Source organism: Porites lutea, chromosome 3 (assembly GCF_958299795.1).
Source record: "Porites lutea chromosome 3, jaPorLute2.1, whole genome shotgun sequence".
In the NCBI taxonomy this organism is placed as follows: Eukaryota; Metazoa; Cnidaria; class Anthozoa; order Scleractinia; family Poritidae; genus Porites; species Porites lutea.
Genome location: NC_133203.1, coordinates 40,318,994 through 40,345,332, shown reverse-complemented (window position 1 = coordinate 40,345,332; position 26,339 = coordinate 40,318,994). Strand labels below are relative to the sequence as shown.

Here is a 26,339-nt window from a genome sequence, read left to right as displayed (position 1 = left end):
TGAAGTCAATGATTAAGAAAACTAACATCTTGGAAAGTAACCTTTTTACCACCAGAGTTTTGCTCTATAACCAGAGTATAATACCATCAACTGACGTGATACAACTTACCTTGACTCTGAAGATGACCGCACAGGTTGTCGAAACATTAGTCAATGTCAACAACAACAGTTCTATTCAGGACTACGTTTACTTGGGCGATGAAACTCAACCTACTTTTGAAATGACTCTTGGATTTAAACCTTTCACATGATAATTAGTGGTAGAAAAGAATAAAGTCGAACCTCTCGATACGGACACCTCTCTGATACGGACTCCTCTCTATTACGGACAGTTTCCAATGTCCGGAGAAATTCTCATATATTTTCTTTAAAAAAACCTCCATAATACCGACTCTCTCTAATACGGACACCAGACACGAAATCTCGGCCCCAGAGAGTAATTTCATATAAACTTAACCTTTTTTTTTAGGGATACTACTGTGATCAGGTGCCGATCCCGAATCCCGATCAGGTGAATCTGCATTGGGTGAATCTCGTTTTTGACCCTCTTTTACCATTATTTGTATTATTCTATAAAACAATGTTTGTCAGCTTTTTTAAGTTAAGAATCATCTTGTACATGTGTGACCTTGGTACCCAATTAAAATCGTGCCGTAAAAAATAAAGGGTTGACAATCTTTTTAACATCACTAAAGGGAAATTAAATTGTATTTTATCAGTTTGATTACAAGCAATATTGTACGCCGATTCGACTTAAGCAGGACCCATTTTCTTTTCGAGGAATTATAGCATGCCTCATTTTGTTAGTATTAAAAGTTCATGTCTTTAAAAAAAGTGTTTTTTTGAAAGAAAATCTATTTTTTGACATGATAGAGTAGGTTTAAGTCAATAATTAAGCACAACTAACGTTTTGGAAACCTGTTCACCACCGGAGTTTAGCATTCTAAAGAGCTTTAACAGAACTGACTATCGATTGCATCGGTGATACACCCTTCATAGAAGAGGGGTGGCTTCGGAGAAGAGTAAGTCCGGCCGAAGATGATAACTGGTAGTAAAAAAGATTATAATAAGATTCCAACACTCTTTTATTTTTCATTTTTTGATTAACTTTTACAAATATGTGCGTGAACCTTTTTATCACATAAAACGAGAAGGTAAGACGTCCTTTTTTGGCTTCATAAGCCATTGGAAAAGTTGTTCAAGAAAATCTACATCGACTCAAGTTTGCACCCAAAATCAGATATTCATTATTTGAAAAAGGTTCTTTTGAAGCAAAAAGACTCCATCCATGACATCTACTAAGTTACTGTGGGCATGTCACTTCATTCTGCTGCCTAAGTAGGTGACAGCGCTATTTTATTTTTATTCCGTCATTGAGATCCGAGCCAACAGGCGTTAATAAGGCAACGCAGTAGGTAGAAGGGGTCTTTATAACATCAGTGCCTTTCTCAGGGGCACCCAACGACAATTTTCGGAAGAATATCTGTTGGGAAGACGATTTAAGATCTAGAATTTTCGGAACATTTGTTGTAAAATTTCTTGCTTGCCTGCCTCTCCTATGATTTTCGAACAACAAAAAAATGGTATAATTGCCTATTTTTAACGAATTTTTACCCTAAAAAGGTCACCTAGAATTTTCGGGAGCCTTTTTTCTCGCTGAAATTTTCGAAAAGGTAAGTTTTAATCCCTATAATTTTCGGATCACTAGGCTTTCAGCTAGGAAATTCGAAGAGATGAAAAATTTTTAGGGGATAAAAATGTGCCTATATCTACCGTTTAAATACTAAAATACGTTTAACAGTGCTATGTTTAAGTGGTTTTGAACTATATTCTCGTTGGGTGCCCCTGCGAGTGACTGCAAATAAAACCGTACAGAGATGGTGAAGACTGCTTAGTACACGTTTTGGTTACCTTTTTCTTTGGCCGAAAGTCGAGACAGCTGACTAAAACTGAGGAAAAGCGTAACAATTAAAATTAGCCCAGGTAATACTGAAAGCATCAACAGCTGTGGCACCAGGTTCTCGATGCCATGAAACTAAACTATCAGACTTCGCATTAAGCCTTGATGCAATAAAAAGTAGATTACATGAACGAAGGTCAAGCCTGCCTTAGGTCATTAACTTTTGAGACCACTCCAAGTAAGATGGATCAAGTAAGGTCTACGGCCAATGGTCTCAATCATCCATAAACCCGTCACAAAACCACTTTCTGATAAAAACAATGGGACCCAGAGGCAATTCTAAAGGGTAAACCCAGATTGGTAACGGGAGAATGATTTTAGCCATTGCTGCACCATGGTGGTTCGGTGACAGATTTGCACGTTAACTACACCACGGATACGAAATACTGCAAAATCGCTATTCAGAAACTAAAAGAACAGCTCATATCACTAAAAATTTTAGTTTTTTTCGTGTAATGTGTGATAAAATAGTTTGTGGGTCCTAGAGAGTCGATTATATACGATTTTGAAACGTGGTATTCCACAGTGCTATGAATTGCCCTCTATTACAACGTTCCCCATGGTATTGTACCCTATTTTTGACTGCTTTCTTAAGTGCGTCGCCAGGGTCTTCAAAGCGAGAAGACCCTGAGGGAGAGGTTGAGGAGTGCAAAAACTCGTGGGGAGTGGGGACCTAAGCTAGATAAGTGCGGGCACGGGTGACGGGTTTTCCTTTGTTTGTTTGTTTGTTTCTTTATAGTGACCAGTTTCTAACTGGAATGCGTTACCAAGCGAAATTGTTAACATTAAGTCCATATTGTACAATAATTTATGCTATGATATTATTATCCATTTTATCTTTTGTAGGAGATTTTGTAACTGCTATCATTATTTTTAACTTTATTTCATTTTATTTCCCTAGACGTCTTGTGTGATGGCACCTCTATTGCAAGACTATACTTTTTTAATAAAGGCTAAGAAATTCGATAACTTTACTTTCAACACATTTACTTTTAGTTATCCTATCTTTCATGCACGAGTAAATCATTTTCCAAATATATGAGCGCTTCACGCAAAGATCGGGGAGAGAAAATATAAAATATCACCAAGTCCAGGCAACAAATCGAGGAGGAGATTCCATTTTCGCGGGGAAAAATGCCTTAAAATGTGTCTAAAAATAAACCGGTCACCACAACATCCGTGACAGAGGCCAAGTATGGGGTTGCACGCTCGGGTTATGGGCTCCTGCCTGCAAAATGCAGCAAAAACGTCAGTTACTTAGCGAACAGTTCAGTTCTCCACTACTACGTGCAGTAGCCTGCGAAGCAGGTAGTTGTTCGGTGTGTTTTTTGTTCCTGGTTGAGATACAGCGGCGCAAAAGATCTGAGGCCAGAGATGTGGGAGGAGGCAAGAGGTTATTCTAAAGAATTATCCTCAGCCAGGCCCGTAGCCAGCTTTTTTTTCTGCGAGATTGCGTTCCAACGAGAAGACGGGCCAAAACGACTGCACTTGTTTCTTGGAGGGGAGGGGGCGTTGGGAGAATTAGGTTTTCTGAGAGTACATTACGAGCGTTTTGAGGGCCGGCAGCATTAAGAAAAATCGAAATGTGGACAATTGGCAAAATCTTGGACCTTCAAAATTGATTATATGGCAAATAGACTACTTTATGTACGTATTTTGATAATGTCATCACAATTAAAAAAGTATAATAGAAAGAAAGTCGTAAATCTGATTATTCACAAAGTTTGCTGCTGATCATAATGATCTTTCAGTAGTGTTCCAAGTTGGGGGCTTCTTAGCAAACAGATGAACGATGCAGAAAAAAGTATGTTAGAAAGTACCACGGAAGGGGGGGGGGGGGGGGTGGAAAAAACCCCTTATATAAGCCATATAGGTATGTGCCGCCCCAAAGGGTTTGGTTTTTGGACCTTTTTCGTCTGAAAACGGCTGTAAATTTTTCTCTGGAATCGACTATGGTTTATGAGGGAACTACGGGAGCGTATGAACGTACTTATCGTAGACATATTAAATTCTGGAAGTAGAAAACTGCAATGCTGATCGTACTACGTGAAAATTAACTCTGCAAGGCATCAACTCGACACCGAAAGAACTCAAAACAGAGCGGGATTGTAGCCATAGACAGCTGTTTCTCCCTCTTTGGGGCTCGTCAGTATGGCGTAACAACCAGAGAAAGCTCTGATGAAAAATATCCGCGCACTCTGATTTAAGCCCTGACCTCGAACTCTCAAAACCCACAAAAAAAAAACGAAAAAGAACGAAATAGAAATACGCGAATTCGAAATGCCTAAAGGCCAGGTCTGAAAACGGGTATGGATTTTCTCACACTTATGTCCAGAAATGCATGCAATGGCGAAAATGGCGAAACTGGCGAAAAATCGCCAGCCGCTGGCGATTTGAATTGGATGCCAAAAGTGGCCCCTTGGAGGCTGGCGATTTTGGCGAAATTGGCGATTTTGGCAAAAATACGCCATTTTCGCCAAAATCGCCACTTTGCAAAGGGCCCCTTTGCCATCTCATTTGAATTTTTGTTCATAGTTTGGCGATTAATTGCCATTTCTGCCATTTTCGCCAATGCGTGCATTTCTGGACATAGATTTTAAAGGTCTGGTCTGAAAACGGGTCTCTGAATGACATTTTTGGTCTCAAATAGGGTCAGGTTTTACAGAACTGGGCGCCACAACAAGAATTCCTAAGAGTACCCCCAAGGATAGTACATGTAAGTTACATTTCTCTAGTTACGTGACACTAAACAGATGAGATGGGCCTCAATAAATCTCTAACTTCTAAATTTACCATTAAGATTTTTAAATGAAAAAAAAAAAACAAGGTTCTTACATAATTCTCCAGCCCGAAAATCTTCACTTATGGCACTTTCAGTTTCTTTTCGAGGCAGTTTTAGAACAGAGTTATTCATACATTGACAAAATGTGGCAGTGGCCCCCGCTCTTGCTTTCTTCGGCCCATTTTCTGCCGAACTATGTTAACAACTGCTCAACCGTCGCAAAAAATTCAGAACGATTTTGCAATTACATAAACATTGTAGGCAAAGTCTCACTAATTCACTTTGTTTGAAATCATTGGTCAACAACCCTCCGGTGCATGTGGGGATGCGGCAAGATCGATAGAGACCAAACAGTTAAGCTAACGGTTTGAGGTAAACCAATATGGTACGCCTTTTATTTTTAGATTTTGCTTTGCCATCCCTGCCCACAATTTCATTTCGTGAGGGCAGTCTTCCGCGACAATAGTAAAAAAAGGTGCAAGGTAATTTGATGCACCCCCTCCTCCAGGGGCCTACAGAATTCCCCTTAGTTTTTACTTTGATTAGCTTAAGAGTTATCTTCACAAACATAGGTCATATGGTTTTCATAATGTCGAAGAAGAAGAGCCTCACTACTCATCTCCTCTTGACAAATCCAACAGCTGTAATTCTCAAAGATGACCAATTGTGCATCTGCTATATCAATGTTTCCAGTCTCCCTCTGTGTTTGAAGGTTGTTTGTAAAACCTATGGCTCTGCTAACGTTAACGTTTTTACCTCCCGCTCTCTTCCACTTGCAAGATTCCAAACGTTTAGACAAAATTTTGCTTTTCCAGGAACACTTACGTGACTCAACCAGGGTGTGGATTCTTTCATGCCTCCTCAGGTTTCCTGCTTGACGGAAACACTTGCCACACTGTTTACATTCAAAAGGCTTTTCCCCAGTGTGAACTCTTTCATGTCTCCTTAAGTCTTTTGCTCCGCTAAAGCACTTGCCACACTGTTTACATTTGTAAGGCTTTTCACCATTGTGAACTCTTTCATGACTCCTTAGGTGTCCTGCTTGGCTAAAACACTTGCCACACTGTTTACATTCAAAAGGCTTTTCCCCAGTGTGAACTCTTTCATGCCTCCTCAGGTTTCCTGCTTGACGGAAACACTTGCCACACTGTTTACATTCAAAAGGCTTTTCCCCAGTGTGAACTCTTTCATGTCTCCTTAAGTCTTCTGCTTCGCTAAAGCACTTGCCACACTGTTTACATTTGTAAGGATTTTCACCATTGTGAACTCTTTCATGACTCCTTAGGTGTCCTGCTTGGCTAAAACACTTGCCACACTGTTTACATTCGTAAGGCTTTTCCCCATTGTGAACTCTTTCATGCCTCCTCAGGTTTCCTGCTTGGCTAAAACACTTGCCACACAGTTTACATTCAAAAGGCTTTTCCCCAGTGTGAACTCTTTCATGTCTCCTTAAGTCTTCTGCTTCGCTAAAGCACTTGCCACACTGTTTACATCTGTAAGGATTTTCACCATTGTGAACTCTTTCATGACTCCTTAGGTGTCCTGCTTGGCTAAAACACTTGTCACACTGTTTACATTCGTAAGGTTTTTGCCCAGTGTGAACTCTTTCATGCTCCCTTAGGTGTCCTGCTCGGCTAAAACACTGGCCACATTGTTTACATTCATAAGGCTTTTCCCCAGAGTGAACTCTTTCATGCCTTCTTAGGGTTCCTGGTTGACTAAAACACTTGCCACACTGTTTACATTCACAAGGCTTTTCCCCAGTGTGAACTTTTTCATGAATCCTTAGGCTTCCTGCTTGGCTAAAACACTTGCCACACTCGTTACATTTGTAAGGCTTTTGCCCATTGTGAACTCTTTCATGCTCCCTTAGGTGTCCTGCTAGACTAAAGCACTTGCTGCACTGCAGGCACTTAAAGGACATTGAGTTTGTTCTTCTTGTAACGTGTTATAGTTACGGTACCCTTTAGCAGGAAAAAGAAACATTCTCAGGTAAGTGCACAATGACATTTTGTTTTGGTGCCCCAACTTTGTAGCAAGGGCATGCGAGATCTGAAGGTTGTTAGGAAGATGTGGAAAATAAGAAAACTTTAAAGATACCTGCCTATGAAAAAGTGGTTCTAGACCAGCCTAGTTCCCAGTTGTCCTTGGCGATTTCGGATGTGACGTCACCTGTCAAGCTTGTCGTGAACATTCGGTTCTAAGCCTCCTCTGGTAACTCAGATAGAGCAAACTTGCCTGGGTACAAGGCTGATTCTAGACCTTTCATAGACTGACTACATACCTAGATGTACAACTTGACATGACCCAATTAACATGGAGAATCCATCAACAGGGTTAATTTAATCATTTGTTGACTTGTGTTTGGATCGGAGACTTCCCTTTGTTTTTTAATAATTTATAAATGGTAATTAAGGTTCATCATGCAGCTTTAATACAGAAAATAGTGGAACCTGTATTACTGTAAATTTTAAGCATGTTTAACAGAGAGTAAGGATTATTTGAGAGGGAGGGTTATTTAATTTAGTGAAATGCATTACCAAAACCAAAAAATAAAAAGAAGAGGAAGAAGCAGACAAAAGAAAGGGTTGCCCTTCGCCGATCAACTGCATCATCTAGGGTAAGAACACAGTATTCCGCATCATAAAAAAAAATTGGTGTAAAGCAAAGTGTGTAAAAAGCGTAAGAATGGGGGAGAATGTACCAGAGGTATAAAAATAAAAACTTCAGCAAGTGTCACTCTCAAAAGGCATAACAACAGTCTTTAAAACAAAATGTCCGCAAACTCGTTAGTTTAGGCCTGTATCCAAGTAAACCGCTCTGCAAAAAAACATGCTGGTTGACAAAATCCCTCAATTCTAAAAAACAAAAGGTCCGCAAATGCGTTGCAATCCTCACGGAAGGTGAGGGACTGTGAAGACTAGCTCAATGTACATTGAACTGCGAAGAACACATTGGTTCTGATAAAAGTTTTGAGAGTATAAACCTATTCATTGAACAGCTACTGCTTCAAATTCAATTTTCAAAGGAAAAGAGAACACTGAAAACCAGCTGCAAGGAATAAACTGGCTCCGACAAAAATTTGAGCTGACAACCCTATTCTTTGATCACCTGTTGCTTTAAACATAAATTATAAAGCAAAACTGAGCACTAATAGCTCTTTCAAACAAGAAATCACATTAAAGCTTTCTCACACCTTAGATCCTCAGGAGCAGATAATGATCAGTTTTACACTGGATCACTTAATCTCGTACCAGGAATTGCAAATAAAAGACCATGACATGATTGCCCAAATATGCGGTCTTACTTACACTCATATATGGCCAAAAATTCAAATTATTATATAGTGTTAAACAGAATTATGAATCTTCAGCGGAGGCAACCTTGCTTCTTAGCTTGGTTGCCTCGTTGGCAATAACATACATTTACAATTATTGGTCATTAAGGTTTATCATGCAGCTTTAAATGTGGCAATATTATAATAGGGAACCTGGTTTACCATAACTCCTTTATAAAGCTCCCTGGGGGCTTATCGCATGTTTAACAGACAGGGAGGATTAGTTGATAGGGAGGTTACTTAATTGAGTGAAATGCATTACCAAAAGCAAAGAAAAGGGAGAGGAAGAAGCAGACTAAAGTAATGGTTCCTTACTTCCTGTTCTGGGACTGGAACAAACAAACATTAGACAAACAGCGGCCAACAGATGATATGAATTCCGTATAAAACGAGTGGAATGCAAATTGGAAACACTAAAGCACATAAATTAAGTTGGAGGTTATGCAGTTGAAGACCAAAAACAAATTGCATTTTCTAGCACATGAATAAGTTATACCAGATCAGCAGCGATTTTGTTACAAATAGTTACGGTACAGTGTACATCTTGGGACTGATCTTGTGGGAAATTATGAGTCCCAGTTCAAAACACAATGAGATCTAAGGGATGGTTTATTATTTATGGGAATGACCGCGTCAGGAAAAAACTGAACAGGCCTTGAAGATTTTTCTTTCCGTGGCAACGGGCTAGAAAAAAAAATCAACTTAAGCTAAAACTGTGGTAGAAACACGACAGTTATTTGGTGGGACAACACATGGAAACTGTATTGGTATTGAAATACACTTGATAAATTGCGGTACAGAGAGAAGGTAGATGACGTGCCGGTGTTAGGGGATTTCATAACTGCTCTCCCTGCTGAAAAAAAGGAGGCTGATGAAGAGTAATCCCAAGGAATACCAATCTGCGACTCAGAATAGGAAATCCTGTGTCCCTGGAAGTGCGAACATTAAAAAAATTCTACAATTCATCAAAGCCCATTTACAAAAATTGGTGAGCTCTTTATGGAGTACTTGTATGGTGACTGCTCTACCGTGCATGATCACTGAACGTTGTTCGTTTTGGTTTAACAAAGGATGGACAAGCCCTGTCCCCATGAGATGTATTCTGTGTCAGATCCTGAAAATCCCACCCATTTTAAATCGGTCAATGAGACACCAACTACCACAGAAAAGGGCAACCTCGAGTGCCAGATCATTTTCAACCACATGTGAACATAAAGAAAATGTTTAGTGCAGGCATGTTATCAACAGAAGAAGAGATGCAGCAGTTTTCAGAGAATTTTGCCGTGGAGACGCACTTGATCAAGACATATTGCTCATCTAGATGATCTCAAAAAACAAAGCGGCATTTTTAAGAGAACAAGGGGGCGCGCAGAACAAAAGCATAAATAAATTGATGTCCAAAACATTTGAAGAATATGCCTGGCACCATCTCGTGGAGTCTAGAGATTCACAAAAGTTGCTCATGTTGAGCCCAATAAATATCTTAAACATTACAAACTCATAAGCAGCTGCACCAAAGCTGAAAAGAGAAGGTGAATCTTGTTGCGTGTGCTTCATGGGGAGGATGGTCAACAGGAAGATATAAATGAGCCTACTGACGAGGAAGCAAAGGAAGGTGGAATGGAAGAAGCAAAGAATTTGACCGCTCAGAAGACAATGAAAGTATGGGGGATATTGTCCTTGGAGAATGGACAAGTGGGCCCGACTCCGAGCAAGATGCAACTTCTGGTGAACGGGACTGTTATAGCATCGATGAAAGTGATAAGATATGGTGTGTCTTTGAAAGTGATTCAGAGCGAGAGGAATTTTATGGTTTTGATTGAGTTTGCAAACAGTTGATGTTTTTAAAACTTAATGCAGGTCGCTATGTAGTATAATATATAAATTCGTTTAATTTTTGCATTAGTTACCAGTCTTTCCATGTCTTTCTGATTCAACAGAGACCTGGAACATAGTATTGAATGACCTCTCGAATCGTCTCGCGAAGGTGTTCTCAACACATTTTAAACACAGGTTTGTAGAAACTTATTCCTTTAAAAAAATGTCGAACACTTTCAGGGAAAAATTTACTTCACAAGGAGTTATATTTGGCAAGGTTGGAAAACTCCAAAGGTTCTTCCAAGTCATTGTATTTTATCCAAACATCCGAACATACACTAGTTGCTCCAGTTGTAAATAAACATTCCATCATTTTCACAAGTTACTCACTTCAAATCAGTGTCAAAGTGAACGGGCTTTCGAAAATTTGACCACAAATACTGAACGGGCTACGAAAAAAACATTGTGCTTTTTGGGTGGGCTTTAGAAAGAAAGAGGAAGGCTTTTATGTTTTTCCTGACCTGGTCATCCTTATAAATAATGAACCGTCCCTAAATTGAAAATGCTTTGGCCTTTATGTAACCAGGGAGTTAATCTGAAGACAGACTCCAAACCTCTGTATTACAGTTCACTGAAATAAAAATATACTCCTTCTATTTTAAAGTACAACAAAGACTAAAAGAAATTTAATATGCGTCGTTAACTACAACCACAGAAATTACACAAACAGGAGATTCTAGAAAAAAATCTTCATATCACTTGGGCAATCTTCGTGTCCTATGGAATGCATACCATGAATTATTTTGTATCTTTGTGGATTTTTATGCTTAAGGGAAGCAGAACTCAGAGGATCAGTCAACATGAAGTGTCACAGTTTGATTTATTAATACAACCTATCCTTTATTCATTTGGTCCAAATAATAATTAACAATTATTCCTCAAGCCTGAATGGCTCTGAGTCAATAGCCCATGAGTTCGAAGGCCATGAGAGCGTGAGGAATAATAGTTTTAGTAAAATTCAACTAGTTGGTCAAATGCTTTCACAATTGTGTACGTGAATAAGAAAGTCCTTAAGAAATCACGGCAGATAATTTTTTAACTAATGTGGAAATTGAATTGAACAACAAAGAAAACAAGACTCTTATTGAATTCAGCTATTTTCTTCAAAATTGTTTGGGTACAAGTCGACTACTATTCGTGAAGAGCAAGGGGAGACAGCTGTATCCACAGGCAAAGGTAATATGTGACAACACTCGACCTCCGTGTTAAGTGTAGAACTGTTAAGGACTGGAATGCATTACCAAGCGAAATTGTTAACATTAAGTCCGCACATCGATTCAAAAAAGTCTTATTTGAATATTTTAGTCAATGATGAATTTCTAATATTACATAATGATTGATGCTGTGGAATTTTTATCCATTTTATCTTTTGTTGAAACTTTTCACGTCGTTACTTTTAACTTTATTTCATTTTATTCAGTTCGGCGTCTTGGGTGATGGCAACCCTGTTGCAAGACTACAAATTTTTGAATAAAGGTGACCAAAGGTCATTTACATGCAATAGTAAAACATGGACAGCTAAAGTTTAAAGCTTATTGAAGCCTTCAGATACCAAAGAACGTAATAAGCTTGAAAACATAAAAAATTTAAAAAACAGCAGATAGATATTTGTATCTAGGAAACCAAGTTCAGGTCCGTTGTTATTAGGATCTGATGGCCCCACATCGAGCCCGAAAGTAGTAGGACTCGGGATCATCTGTGTGTGTTCTCATCCGAGTAGCTAGCCGCTGTCAGTTGACTTTCACAACTGAATATATCCATAATGTATTGAAAACTTTCTTACCTTTAGTAACAAGACCTTGTCGCTTTGATCAAATCACACGAGGGAAGATAAAACCAAGAACTGAAGGATTCATAAATCACGTTCTGATGGCGGCCATTTTGATTTTCACACAACCTCGTCGCCAGGGTCTTCAAAGCGAGAAGACCCTGAGGGAGAGGTTGAGGAGTGCAAAAACTCGTGGGGAGTGGGGACCTAAGCTAGATAAGTGTGGGCACGGGTGACGGGTTTTCCTTTGTTTGTTTGTTTCTTTCTTTATAGTGACCAGTTTCTAACTGGAATGCGTTACCAAGCGAAATTGTTAACATTAAGTCCATATTGTACAATAATTTATGCTATGATATTATTATCCATTTTATCTTTTGTAGGAGATTTTGTAACTGCTATCATTATTTTTAACTTTATTTCATTTTATTTCCCTAGACGTCTTGTGTGATGGCTCCTCTATTGCAAGACTATACTTTTTTAATAAAGGCTAAGAAATTCGATAACTTTACTTTCAACACATTTACTTTTAGTTATCCTATCTTTCATGCACGAGTAAATCATTTCCAAATATATGAGCGATTCACGCAAAGATCGGGGAGAGAAAATATAAAATATCACCAAGTCCAGGCAACAAACCGGTGAATGGTGCGGATCTCCTAGTTGTAGACCTGGATCAGTACAATGAAAACTTGTACAAAATCATAAACACGGCAAACTGATCCTTAAAACAAAAAATATAGATATTGAAATATATTTGTCTATATATTCTTCGTTTTATTCTTTTGTTTACTTCTTCATTACCGTTTTATAATTTTCTACAAGTGATTGGGGTGGTCATTGGGGTGGGCTGGGTTCGTAACCTCCGCCCAAAGCGAGGAAAAGGAACGGGCTCCGCGGGCTCGACTTCTGATACTTCCCTGGGTTCCCTGGCCTTCGACGATAACTATTTTCTGTAAATTCAAGGTTATGCTTTGATTAGAAAATTCAGCTGAATACTATAGTTTATAATACTGTTTCTTACTGATTTTTCAGTGCCGTCCAGTGCCGTAGCATGGGGAGGGGCCGGGGGCGCCTGTGTCCCCCAATTAATTTTGACAGGCATGTTTAATTTGGTCAGCGGCCACGCTCTTCACGCTGCTCTTCGGTTCGATGTGTTAAATTCAGTTCGATAAAGCCTAAAATTTATTTATTTATAGCTTTAACAAAAAATAATGAAGCGCGTATCAAACAAAGGACAGTTCTTCAATGGAAAATAAATGCTCTCAGAAGGCCTAAAATGCTATTTCAAAGACCCCATATTTCAAAATCTTCCAGGGATGCATGCCCCCGGAACCCCCAGCAGCTTGCGCCTTCGGAGCTCGTGATTGCCACCCCACCAATAAATCTAACCTTGCTACGGCACTGTTTTTCGCTGAAACGCATTAGTAGTGTCTCCGAGTAAAATGTTTTAAGGGACCTTTATTTTTAAATGAGTGACCCGCGCCTTCTAACACATGCCCACAAGTATCTCAAACAAGGCAGAAATCTGGCCTGCGACAGGAGCCCATTAGAACGGTCTTGGCGCGAATTTAGAATACCTTAAAAGAGGGTCGTGAAGGGGTAAAATGGGAACTAGGATTAGCCTTATTGTGGACTGGGAAAATGGGATTTACTCACTGGGACTGGGATTTAAGCCACTGGGAATGGGATGAACAATTATAAAATGGGAATGGGATTTCTTTTCTTCAGCGGTCTTTGCTCCAATATTTTGAAATAGAAAAATAAAATTTCGTAGCAATAGACCTTGCACTCCTCAGTAGAGACCGTGAAATTAGTATTTTTCGCCTTCGCGCCCGCGGTCTAGCTACCAGCTAGCAGTGAAAGCGGAGACAGTGAGTCAGACGAGGATTGTGCAGATGATAGAATTGGCTTTCATATGGTGATGTCAACAAGGGCTGGAAGAGAAAGAGTGTTCACCAGCAGAATGAGAGATTTTCTTCAGTCCAGGCGAAGGTACGTGTATCCAAATAGCGTCAATCAGTGCTTTTAATTTATTATGCGCATGATTTTGCAAATAATCATTACTAATGGGATTTTAGATTTGGTAACTGGGATTTTGGCAAAAATTAGCCTGGGAACTGGGATTTGGGCCAAATTTAGGCTGGGAACTGGGATTTGGTACCCCCCTTCACGACCCTCTTAAAATTCCGAAAATAAGCCCCTCCAAATATAAGCCCCCCAAACTCGTAACCCCAAAACCCGTTCGTTAAATCGCCCCTCCAAATATAGTCCCCCGGGGGCTTGTACTTGGAAATTGCCCTCAAATTCAAAATAAATCAAACCAAAAACTGTACAGTAACACAAAATGTTTTGCATTTGCCAAAGAACTATTACGTGTGCCAAATGATTGCAGTCAAAATGTGTCACACTATATTGCTGTTTGCATAGTTCACTCTTAACTCTTGGCTTGGATTTCTTCGTTCCATATACACAAAGTAAAGGCATGGCTTAGTTTCAGTAAGATCTACGTTCTTAAGGCTAGTTTCTGCAAATTACTGATAAAGTTTACTTCTAACCATAAGTTAGCCCAGTCGATTTTGAGACGTAAATTTCCCTCCCAGTATAAGCCTGGCCGATTTTGAAACGCAAATTTCCCTCCGTATATAAGCCCCTCCAAATATAGGCCCCTCCAAAAATCTGCTCCTCAAAAAGGGCTTTTGAAAAATAAAAGCACCAGGGCTTATTTTCAAAATTTTACGGTATCTTTAAACTCACACAAACCAGTCAGGAAAACCTACAGCCCTAAAAATGATAACTTTTGCCTTTTAATGACGTTTCCTTTTCCTCTTTGATAGCTTATACTTCGAATGCGTTCATGGACGTGGAGGAGATTCCATTTTCGCGGGAAAAATTGCCTTAAAATGTGTCTAAAAATAAACCTAATATGGGGTTTGCACGCTCCAGGTTATGGGCTCGTGCCTGCAAAATGCAGCAAAAACGTCAGTGACATAGCGAGCAGTTCAGTTCTCCACTACTACTTGCAGTAGCCTGCGTAGCAGGTAGTTGTTGGGTGTGTTTTTCGTTCCTGGTTGAGATACAGCGGCGCGAAAGATCTGAGGCCAGAGATGTGGGAGGAGGCAAGAGGTTATTGTAAAGTATTATCCTCAGCCAGGCCCGCAACCAGCTTTTTTTTCTGCGAGACTGCGTTCCAAGGAGAAGACGGGCCAAAACGACTGCACTTGTTTCTTGGAGGGGAGGGGGCGTTGGGAGAATTAGGTTTTCTGAGAGTACATTACGAGCGATTTGAGGGCCGGCAGCATTAAGAAAAATCGAAATGTGGACAATTGGCAAAGTCTTGGGACCTTCAAAATTGATTTTATGGCAAATAGACTACTTTATGTACGTATTTTGATAGTGGCAAGTAAAATAGAAAGAAAGTTGGCAATCTGATTATTCACAAAGTTTCCTGCTGATCATAATGATCTTTCAGTACTGTTCCAAGTTGGGGGCTTCTTAGCAAACAGATGAACGATGCAAAAATTAGTATGTTAGAAAGTACCCCGGGGGGTGGAAAAAACCCTTATATAAGCCATATAGGTATGTGCCGCCCAAAAGCGTACGGTTTTTGGACCTTTTTGGTCTGAAAACGGGTGTAAATTTCTCTCTGGAATCGACTATGGTTTATGAGGGAACTACGGGAGCGTATGAACGTACTTATCGTAGACATATTAAATTCTGCAAGCAGAACACTGCAATGCTGATCGTACTAAGTGAAAATTAACTCTCCAAGACATCAACACGACACCGAAAGAACTCAAAACAGAGCGGGATTGTAGCCATACACAGCTGTTTCGCCCTTTTTGGGGATCCTCAGTATGACGTAACAACCAGAGAAAGCTCTGATGAAAAATATCCGCGCACTCTGATTTAAGCCCTGACCTAGAACTCTTAACATCCCCCCCCCCCCCCCCCAAAAAAAAAAACGAAAAAGAAGGAAATAGAAATACTGTAAAATTCCGAAAATAAGCCCCTCCAAATATAAGCCCCCCAAACTTGTAACGCAAAAAACCCTTTGTTAGATCGCTCCTCCAAATATAAGCCCCCCGGGGGCTTGTACTTGAAAATTGCCCTTAAATACAAAGTAAAACAAAGCAAAAACGGTAAATTTACTTCCAACTATAAGGCTAGCCCAATCGATTTTGAAACGTAAAATTTCCCTCCGTAGATAAGCCCCTCCGAATATAAGCCCCTCCAAAAATAAGCCCCACAAAAACGGCCTTTGAAAAATATAAGCCCAGGGGCTTATTTTCGGAATTTTACGGTATGCAAATTCGAAATGCATTTGAATAATTTTTTATGTTTATGCTCTCATCTAAGTAACCATGACACAATTTCTGCCTAAAGGCAAGGTCTGAAAACGGCTATGGATTTTAAAGGTCTGGTGTGAAAACGAGTGTCAAAATGACATTTTTGGTCTGAAATAGGGTCAGGATTTAGGGAACTGGGCGCCACAACAAGAATTCCTAAGAGTACCCCCCCCCCCCCCCCAGGGATCGTACCTATAAATTATATTTCTCTAGTTACGTGACACTAAACAGATGAGATGGGCCACTCCGCCTAGGGCGTCCGTGTCCAAATACGCAGTAATCGCTAACTTGTAAATTTACATTCAAGATTTTTAAAAGAAAAAACCTCGGTTCTTATATAATTCTGCAGCCCGAACATCTTAACTGATGGCACTTTCAGTTTCTTTTCGAAGCAGTTTTAGAACAAAGTTATTCATGGATTGACACAACCTGGCAGTGGCCTATCTTCTTGCTTTCTTCGGCCCATTTTCTAGCGAACTATGTTAAGAACTGCTCAACCGTCGCAAAAAATTCAGAACGATTTTGCAATTACATTGTAGGCATAGTATAACTAATTCACTCTGTTTGAAATCATTGGTCAACAACCCTTCGGTGCCTGTGGGGAGGTGCAAGACGCACCCCCTCCTCCTACATCCTACAGAATTCCCCATAGTTTTTACTTTGATTAACTTAAGAGTCATCTTCACAAACATAGGTCATATGGTTTTCATAATGTTGAAGAAGAAGAGCATCACAACTCATCTCCTCTTGACAAATCCAGCAGCTGTAAACCTCAAAGATGAACACTTGTGCATCTGCTAGATCAGTGTTTCCAGTCTCCCTCTGTGTTTGAAGGTTGTTTGTAAATGCTGCGGCTCTAACATTAACGTTTTTACCTCCCGCTCTCTTCGGCTTGCACGATTTCAAACCCTTAGAAAGACTTTTGTTTTTCCGGGAACATTTACTTGACTCAACCAGGGTGTGGATTCTCTCATGCTTCCTCAGCCTTCCTGTTTCATTGAAACGCTTGCTACACTGTTTACATTCATAAGGCTTTTCCCCAGTGTGAACTCTTTCATGACTCCTTAGGTCTCCTGCTCCCCTAAAACACTTGCCACACTGTTTACATTCATAAGGCTTTTCCCCAGTGTGAACTCTTTCATGTCTCCTTAGGTTTCCTTCTTGGCCAAAACACTTGCCACATTGATTACATTCATAAGGCTTTTCTCTAGTGTGAACTCTTTCATGTCTCCTTAAGTTTCCTTCTTGGCCAAAACACTTGCCACATTGATTACATTCATAAGGCGTTTCTCTAGTGTGAACTCTTTCATGATTCCTTAGGTTTCCTGCTACACTAAAACACTTGCCACATTGTTTACATTCATAAGGCTTTTCCCCAGTGTGAACTCTTTCATGTCTCCATAGGTTTCCTGCTTGGCCAAAACACTTGCCACATTGTTTACATTCATAAGGCTTTTCTCTAGAGTGAACTCTTTCATGAGTCCTTAGGTTTCCTGCTACACTAAAACACTTGCCACATTGTTTACATTCAAAAGGCTTTTCCCCAGTGTGAACTCGTTCATGAATCCTTAGGTCTCCTGCTTGGCTAAAACACTTGCCACACTGTTTACATTCATAAGGCTTTTCGCCAGTGTGAACTCTTTCATGACTCCTTAGGTCTCCTGCTTGGCCAAAACACTTGCCACATTGTTTACATTTGTAAGGCTTTTCCCCAGTGTGAACTCTTTCATGAATCCTTAGGTTTCCTGCTACACTAAAACACTTGCCACATTGTTTACATTCATAAGGCTTTTCCCCAGTGTGAACTCTTTCATGACTCCTTAGGTGTCCTGCTCGGCCAAAACACTTGTTACATTGTTTACATTCATAATGCTTTTCCCCAGAGTGAACTCTTTTATGCTTTCTTAGGGTTGCTGCTAGACTAAAGCACTTGCTGCACTGCAGGCACTTAAAGGACATTGAGTTTGTTCTTCTTGTAACGTGTTTTAGTTATGGTACCCTTTGGCAGGAAAAATAAACATTTTTAGGTCAATGGACAATGATATTTTGTTGTGGTGCGCCAACTTTGTAGCAGGGGGTGCGAGATCTGAAGGTTGTTAGGGAGATACCTGTCTATGAAAAGGTGATTCTAGACCTGTCATAAACTGACTACATACCTACACGTACAACTTTACATGACCCCTTTAACAAGGAGAATCCATCCACAGGGTTAAATTAATCATTTGTTGACTTTGTTTTTGGATCGGAGACTTCCATGTGGTTTGTAAAATAACACGCATTTATAAATGGTAATTAAGGCTCATCATGCAGCTTTAATACAGAAAATAGTGGAACCTGTATTACTGTAAATCCCCTATAAACTCCCTGGGGGCTTATTTTGTTTAAAGCATGTTTAAGAGAGAGTAAGGATTATTTGAGAGGGAGGGTTATTTAATTTAGTGAAATGCATCACCAAAACCAAAAAATAAAAAAGAAGAGGAAGAAGCAGACAAAAGAAAGGGTTGCCTTTCGCCGATCAACTGCATCATCCGGGGTAAGAAAACAGTATTCCGCATCATGAAAAAATTGGTGTAAAGCAAAATGTGTAAAAAGAGTAAGAATGAGGCGGAATGTACCAGAGGTATAAAAATAAAAACTTCAGCAAGTGTCACCCTTGAAAGGCATAACAATAGTCTTTAAAAAAATATGTCCTCAAACTCGTTGCATTCCTCATGTTAGTTTAGGCCTGTCTCAAAGTAAACCGATCTGCAAAAAAACATGCTGGTTGACAAAATCCCTCAAAAGACAAAAACAGATTCTAAAAAACAAAAGATCAAAAATTGCGTTGCAATCCTCACGGAATGTGAGGGACTGTGAGGACTAGCTCAATGTAAATCGAACTGTGAAGAACACATTGGTTCTGATAAAAGTTTTGAGAGTATAAGCCTATTCATTGAACAGCTACCGCTTGAAATTCAATTTACAAAGGAAAAAAAACACTGAAAACGAGCTGTGTTGAATAAACTGGCTTCAACAAAAATTTGAACTTACAACCCTATTCTTTGATCAGCTGTTGCTTTAAATGTAAATTATAAAGCAAAATTCAAATTTAAGAAGGTTACACAGAATTATGAATACAGCGGAGGCAACCTTTCTTCTTAGCTTGGTTGCTTCATTGGCAATAACACACATTTACAATATTGGTCATTACGGTTTATCATGTAGCTTTAAATGTGGCAATATAGTGGAACCTGTATTACTATAAACCCTCTACAAAGCTCCCTGGGGGCTTATTTTTTAAGCATGTTTAACAGACAGGGAGGATTATTTGATGGGGAGGTTACTTAATTTAATGAAATGCATTACCTGTTCTGAAACTGGAACAAACAAACATCAAACAAACAGCAGCCAACAGATGATATCAATTCTGTATAAAACGAGTGGAATGCAAATTGGAAACACTCATGCACATGAATTAAGTTGGAGGTTATGCAGTTAAAGATTAAAAACAAATCACAACTTCTAGCACATGAATAAGTTATACCAGATCAGCAGTGATTTTGCTACAAATAGTTATGGTACAGTGTACGTCCTGGGACTCATCTTGTGGAAAATCATGAGTCCCAGTTCAAAACGCAATGAGATCTAGGGGACGGTTCATTATTGATGGGAATGACCGGGTCAGGAAAAAACCGAACGGACCTTGAAGATTTTTCTTTCCGTGGTGACGAGCTTTATGTTTTTTTCTTGAACAAAGAGATCGGGCTTTAAAAAGATTTCAACTTTAGCTAAAACTGTGGTAGAAATGCGACAGTTATTTGGTGACACAACCCATGGAAACTGTATTGGTATTGAAATACACCCAATAAATTGCGGTACAGGGAGAGAGTAGATGATACACTAGTGTTAAAGGATTTCACAACTGCTCTCCCTGCTGAAAAAATCAAAGCTGATAAGGAGTAATCTTAAGGAATACCAATCTGCGACTCAGAATACGAAATCATGTGTCCCTGGAAGTGCAAACATTAAAAAAATTCTACAATTCATTAATGCCCATTACAAAATTGGTCAGCTCTTTATGGAGTACTTGTATGGTGACTGCTCTACCGTGCATGATCACTGAATGTTGTTCGTTTTGTTCCAACAAAGGATGGACAAGTCCTGTGCCCATGAAACATATTCCCCAGCCTGTGCCAGATCCTGAAAATCCCACCCATTTTAAATCGGTCAATGAGACACTAACTACCACAGAAAAGGGCAACCTCGAGTGCCAGACTATTTTCAACCACATGTGAACATAAAGAAAATGTTTAGTGCAGGCATGTTATCAATGGAAGAAGAGATGCAGCAGTTTTCAGAGAATTTTGCCGTGGAGACGCACTTGATCAAGACATATTGCTAATCTAGAAGATCTCAAAAAACAAAGCTGCATTTTTAAGAGAACAAGGGGGCGCACAGAACAAAAGCGTAAATTCATGTCCAAAACATTTGAAGAATATGCCTGCAACCATCTTGTGGAGTCTGGAGATTCACAAAAGTTGCTCGTGTTGAGCTCAATAAATATCTTAAACATTACAAAACTCATAAGCAGCGGCACGAAAGCTGAAAAGAACAGGTGAATGTTGTTGTGTGTGCTTCATGGGGAGGATGGTCAACAGGAAGATATAAATGAGGCTACTGACGAGGAAGCAAAGGAAGGTGGAACGGAAGACGACAGCGAAGAAATTGACAGCTCAGAGGACGATGAAAGTGAGGAGGATAATGTCCTTGGAGAATTGTCAAGTGGGCCTCACTCAGAGCAAGACGCAACTTCTGGCGAACGGGACTGTTATAGCATCGATGAAAGTGATAAGATATGGTTTGTCTTTCAAAGCAATTCAGAGGAAGAGGATTTTTATGGTTTTGGCTGAGTTTGCAAACAGTTGATGTTCTTAAAATTTGATGCAGGTCGCTATAAAAGAATCTAATAAATCAATGTAGTATAATATATAAATTTGTTGTTTACATTAGTTACCAGTCTTTCCATGTCTTGCTGATACAACAGAGACCTGGAACAAAGTATTGAATGTCCTCTCAAATCCTCTCATGAACATGTTCTCAATACACTGTAAACACAGGTTTGTAGATACTCATTCCTTTAAAAAAATGTCGAATACTTTCAAGGAAAACTTTTACTTCACAAGAAGTTCTGTTTGGAGAGGTAGGAAAACTTCAAAGGTTCTTCCAAGTCATTGTATTTGATCCGAACATCCGAATATACACTGTTTACTCTAGTTGTAAATAAACATTCCATGATTTTCCCACGTTACTCACTTCAAATCACTGTCAAATCAAACAGGCTTTGGAAAATTTGACCCCAAATGAACGGACTACGAAAAAAATACTGTGCTTTTTGGGCAAGCTTTAGAAAGAAAGAGGAAAGTTTCTACTTTTTTCCCAACCCGGTCATCCTTATAAATAATGAACCATCCCTAAATTGAAAATGCTTTGGCCTTTATGTAACCAGGGAGTTAATCTGAAGACAGACTCCAAACCTCTATATTACAGTTCACTGAAATAAAAATATACTCCTTTAATTTTAAAGTACAACAAAGACTAAAAGAAATTTAATATGTGTCGTTAACAACAACCACAGAAAATACGCAAACAGGAGATTCTAGAAAAACATCTTCATATCACTTGACCAATCTTTGTGTTCTATGGAATGCATACCATGAATTATTTTGTATCTTTGGGGATTTTTATGCTTAAGGGAAGCAGAACTCAGAGGTGAAAAAATAATTGGATTTGTTGACATCAAGTGTCACAGTTTGATTTATTAATACCACCTATCCCTTATTCATTTGGTCCAAATAATAATTAACAATTATTCCTCAAGCCTAAATGGGCTCTGAGTCAATAGACAATGAGGTCAAAGGCCATATGGGCTATTGACTCAAAGGCCATGAGAGCAAGAGGAATAATTGTTTTAATAAAATCCAACCATTTGGTCAAATGCTTTCACAATTGTGTACGTGAATAAGAAAGCCCTTAATTAAGAAATCACGGAAGATAAATAATGTGGACATTGAATTGAACAACAAAGTAAACAAGACTCTTATTGAATTCAATTATTTTCGTCCAAATTGCTTAGATACAAGTAGAATACTATCCGTGACGAGCAAGGAGAGACGGCTGTATTCAAAGGCAGAGATAATACGAGACAACACTCGACGTCCGTGTTAGTTGTAGAACCGTCAAGGACTGGAATGCGTTACCAAGCAAAATTGTCTTATTTGAGTATTTGAGTCAATGATGAATTTTTAATATTAAAGTACATCAATGATTGATGCTGTGGAATTTTTATCCATTTTATCTTTTGTAGAAAATTTTTCACCGTCATTACTTTTAACTTTATTTCATTATATTCAGTTCGGCGTCTTGGGTGATGGCAACCCTGTTGCAACACTACAGATTTTTGAATAAAGGTGACCAAAGGTCATTTACATGCAATAGTAAATCATGAAAAGATAAGTTTAAAGCTTATTGAAGCCTTCAGATACGAAAGCCGAGGAGGGACTTCAGACTTCAGACTTCATACTTCATACTTCAGACTTCAGACTTCAGACTTCAGACTTCAGACTTCAGACCTCAGACTTCAGACTTCAGACTTCAGACTTCAGACTCCAGACTTCAGACTTCATACTTCATACTTCATACTTCAGACTTCAGACTTCAGACTTCAGACTTCAGACTTTCAGAGTTCGGACTTAGGACTCAAGATTTTAGATTTCAGTTATCAGCTTGTTATGATCCAGGTTAAACCTACATAGCTGCGCTGCTTCGAAGAAGTGAATATGGAGGAAGAGGTAAGCGGATTTAAGTAATATTGTCTCCTGACGCTCGATTGGCTTGCTTTTTTTTATACCCCTGGTCAATCAATGTTTATAAAGCGCACGTGAGAAAATTGATGAATATGTATAGGGAACTGGATGTTGATTGCTCCAGACCACTTTTAGGTCTTAGTTTAAATTAAGCTTACAAGAAATCCTCATGAGGGCGCGAACCGCTTGAGAGGTCACGATTTTTTGAGGCATAATTGCGAAAACTACAATGTCAAATAATTCCGTAAGAAGCCTTAAAAAATCCAAACCAGCTGCAAACCGTCCAGTATTTGTGGTCATGACTTTAAAGAGTAACCTCAAGAAGGTGTGGAGAAACATTTCAATGTATCGCGCAACTATATGAGACTAGTAAAAATGGAGAATGGAGTCCCTCGCCGTTTATTTCAGTTAAAGCAATCGTTATAAACTATGTGTTATTTACCCTCCATGACCCATCACGCAACTGATATGTAGGGGTGAATCCCGGGTGAATTAATACGCAGCGTATGCTTAGACTCCTTGGTTGTGAAATGAAACGCCTAAACGCGTATGGGTACAAATAAATACGACCCCCTTCTTTAGTAGTGTTGAGTGATTGTGCTATCCAAATGTTGCTCGATGCGGTCTGAAAACATGCGTGTCTGTTATCTTGCAGCTTGATCATTTTCTTGAGCAAAATTTCAAGGGCTTGAAGCCGATATTTGAAAAACATAAGGTTAGTACGGGATCATATGACATAATGCTGTCATGAACGAACAGATTACCTCGCAGCTTTCCCAGCCCGGCCCCTTTCAACACAACTGGACTTTAGGATTTTGTACTCTCACGCCTAGCCCTTTTTTTTTTTTTTTTTTTTTTTTTTTTAACTGATAGGCCAAAACGTAACGCAAGAGTACGGGAGGAGAGAATAAAGGCACTCTTAGTCTACGAGCCCAAATCTCTCTATACCCTTAACACAAATGACTGCTCAGTAGAATCATTAGACCATCGTTCTGCAAACCCTTGCTAGTCAGATGATAACTTCGTCATACACGTGGTTTACTCCTTTCTATTTACTCCTTTAGTTTCATGCCAATTAAACTAAGGTGTGGTACTTGCGTGTTCCCTTCACAGGTTTATAGTATCAAGTCTTTACAAATGATTTCAGACGCACAGTTTGAAAGTATGGGTCTAGCCATTGGGCAGATAGCAATGTTGAAGGCGCTTCTTGTAGCTGAGGACAAACCGGTGGACGAGTCAAAAGGTAAATCAACTTAATAGGTAAAATTGCCGACAATCTGTATTAGTTTTTGAAAAAAATATGATACTTGTTTTGCGTTCTTTGTGTTCGCAAGCTTGAAAATTAGGCCCTACAGGCTAGCTGCATGATTACAACTGCAGCGACAAAAACTTATTTGTTTTGTTTGTTTGAGGGCACGTCAATCTTAAGGAGTACAGATAAATAATTAACACAACAACATTGGATTAGTTCAATTTTTTGGCACTTACTTAATTTATTAATAAAGTGCATTTTCAAGGATATTAATTAAATAATTTGGCATCCATCATTCTTCTCTCCTAGTGCAAAAAGAGGAACGCATTAAAACTTTGGTAGAGAAAATAAGGAAAAGTGCCAAACAAGAAAAACCGCGAAAATCCCAGCCAGGTCCCTCTCGAGTGCCTACAAAACAACAACCGAATAAGCCTCGAAAGATGTTCATTGGTTGGCTTCACCGCTCAAGCAGCCAATCCCGATTCAAGCAAGTGAGAATGAAAGACGGGGGAGGAATTCGTGACTTCACATACACCAATGACGATGAGATCACTGTAGATTTCCTTAAAGAGAAGGCCAGCAAACTATTTTTTCCAGAAGGAGATTCGAAGCTAGGTGCCCTACCTCGAATGAAGCTTGAGTTGGGCAACTACGCGCAACAAAAAATAACGGCTTTTAAGAACACAGAGGGGGAAGTATGCACCTTTCAAGAATATCTCCGATCACGGGGCCTGTTTGCCAGCCGCTGTTATATTTACCTGATGTCCACATCTACAGAAGAAGAGGACGGAATATCAGCGAGTGTCTCACAGAGACAAGAGGCCTGTAGCCAGCTGAAGTTGTCTGGGCAAGCTGAGAGCGTGCAAAGCGGTGTATCTGACGTATTCATGGGGCTTGGACTTAACAGAGCACAACTATCAGGAGAGTTGGGAAAACCGACAGGGAGTAGTTCATCACGCAACGCTGGAGGCGATAAAGAAAAGCAAAGGCCCCTTTATGTGCTGAAGGATGTGGCAAACAGTGTTCCCACCCAACAGGTTATCAGCCAAAACGGACTGATAGTTACTTACGAATATTGCACAGAATCGTCCTTCAGTGACGTCATGATGAAATCACTTTCATTTTCAATAGCATCGTGCTATGAACTCCGTTGCTTGAACGAACCTCAGACTCTAGACGAAGAGTTAGAAGCATTTGACCCACTCGAAAATGGTTTCACCATCGCTGATATTTGTAAGGGAAAAGAATATTTTGTGGAAAAGTGCTACTTTTCCAAATCAGAGGATGTAGAAGACTTTAGGTATGTCTTTCCTCGAACTTCCGACACCCAGTCCAGCAGCACCATCCTCCATCCTCCCTCCGAGGTCTGGGGAGACGACGGAAACCAATTAATTATTGGAGTGATAGCGTCCTGCCACCTCGGAACGAATACATGGTATATATGGTATCGTGATGGCAAAAAGGTAAAAGAGGGCAACAACTGTTGTTGCCTTATTATAACATCACCAGGAAGCTACCTCGTAGAGGTTCACTGTGGCGAAGAAAAGGCCACATCAAAGCCAGTGGTGATCTGTCCGGTTGACGAGTTGGAACCCCCAAGTATCCCCGTCGCTGGCATGGAGGCAAAAGAGAGCCATTGTTTGATGTCAGAAGAGGTACATCCACCAGTTTCCGGCAAAGATGGCCATGGTCTTTTGCCAGTGGTTGAAAAGGACGAGGTGATATTGAAAGATGAAATTGGCAGAGGTTCCTTCGGTACAGTCTACAAAGGACTGTGGGCTGGAACTGATGTCGCAGTAAAGCATATTAAGGTCAGAAATGCAAAACGTCTCCAAGCAGGTGTGGAATCTGAGATAAAAATGCACAGCCTAGTCCGCCATCCAAACATTGTGCAAATTATGGCAATTTCATTTTTGAAAAACGCCATCTACCTTGTGTCAGAATTGATCAAAGGACCCAATTTAGACGACCTTCTCTTCAGCAGCGATGATAAAAACGATACCCATTTCACCATCCAACGTTGCAATAAGTTGCACTTGGCAAAACAAATCTGCCAGGCTGTTGCGTACTTACATAATTTGAAGCCCCCTGTGGTTCACAGAGACATAAAACCCGCCAATGTATTTGTAGATGAGGCAACACAGGTCACGAAACTCTGTGATATGGGACTGAGC

General features: G+C 39.7%; 2 protein-coding genes across 3 annotated transcripts in view; both read right to left on the bottom strand.

Moving 5' to 3' along the window:
• Positions 1–4,729: 4,729 nt before the first annotated feature.
• LOC140931127 (uncharacterized) overlaps positions 4,730–26,339 on the bottom strand; it is a 123,457-nt gene continuing 101,847 nt past the window's right edge. Inside the window, exons 1-2 of one of the 2 annotated variants that reach the window (XM_073380872.1) lie at positions 11,741–11,844; positions 4,730–6,706 (exon numbers count right to left, since the gene is read on the bottom strand). In XM_073380872.1, coding sequence (XP_073236973.1) covers positions 5,290–6,666 — 1,377 coding nt within the window. In that variant the 5' untranslated portion in view covers positions 6,667–6,706; positions 11,741–11,844 and the 3' untranslated portion in view covers positions 4,730–5,289. Of the gene's footprint in view, positions 6,707–11,740; positions 11,845–26,339 lie in introns of those variants that run through there. The other variant, XM_073380874.1, reaches the window with a different exon arrangement.
• On the bottom strand, positions 16,741–18,030 carry LOC140932293 (uncharacterized). The gene has a single exon (XM_073381913.1). The coding sequence runs from the start codon at positions 18,028–18,030 to the stop codon at positions 16,741–16,743; it is 1,290 nt and encodes a 429-aa protein (XP_073238014.1).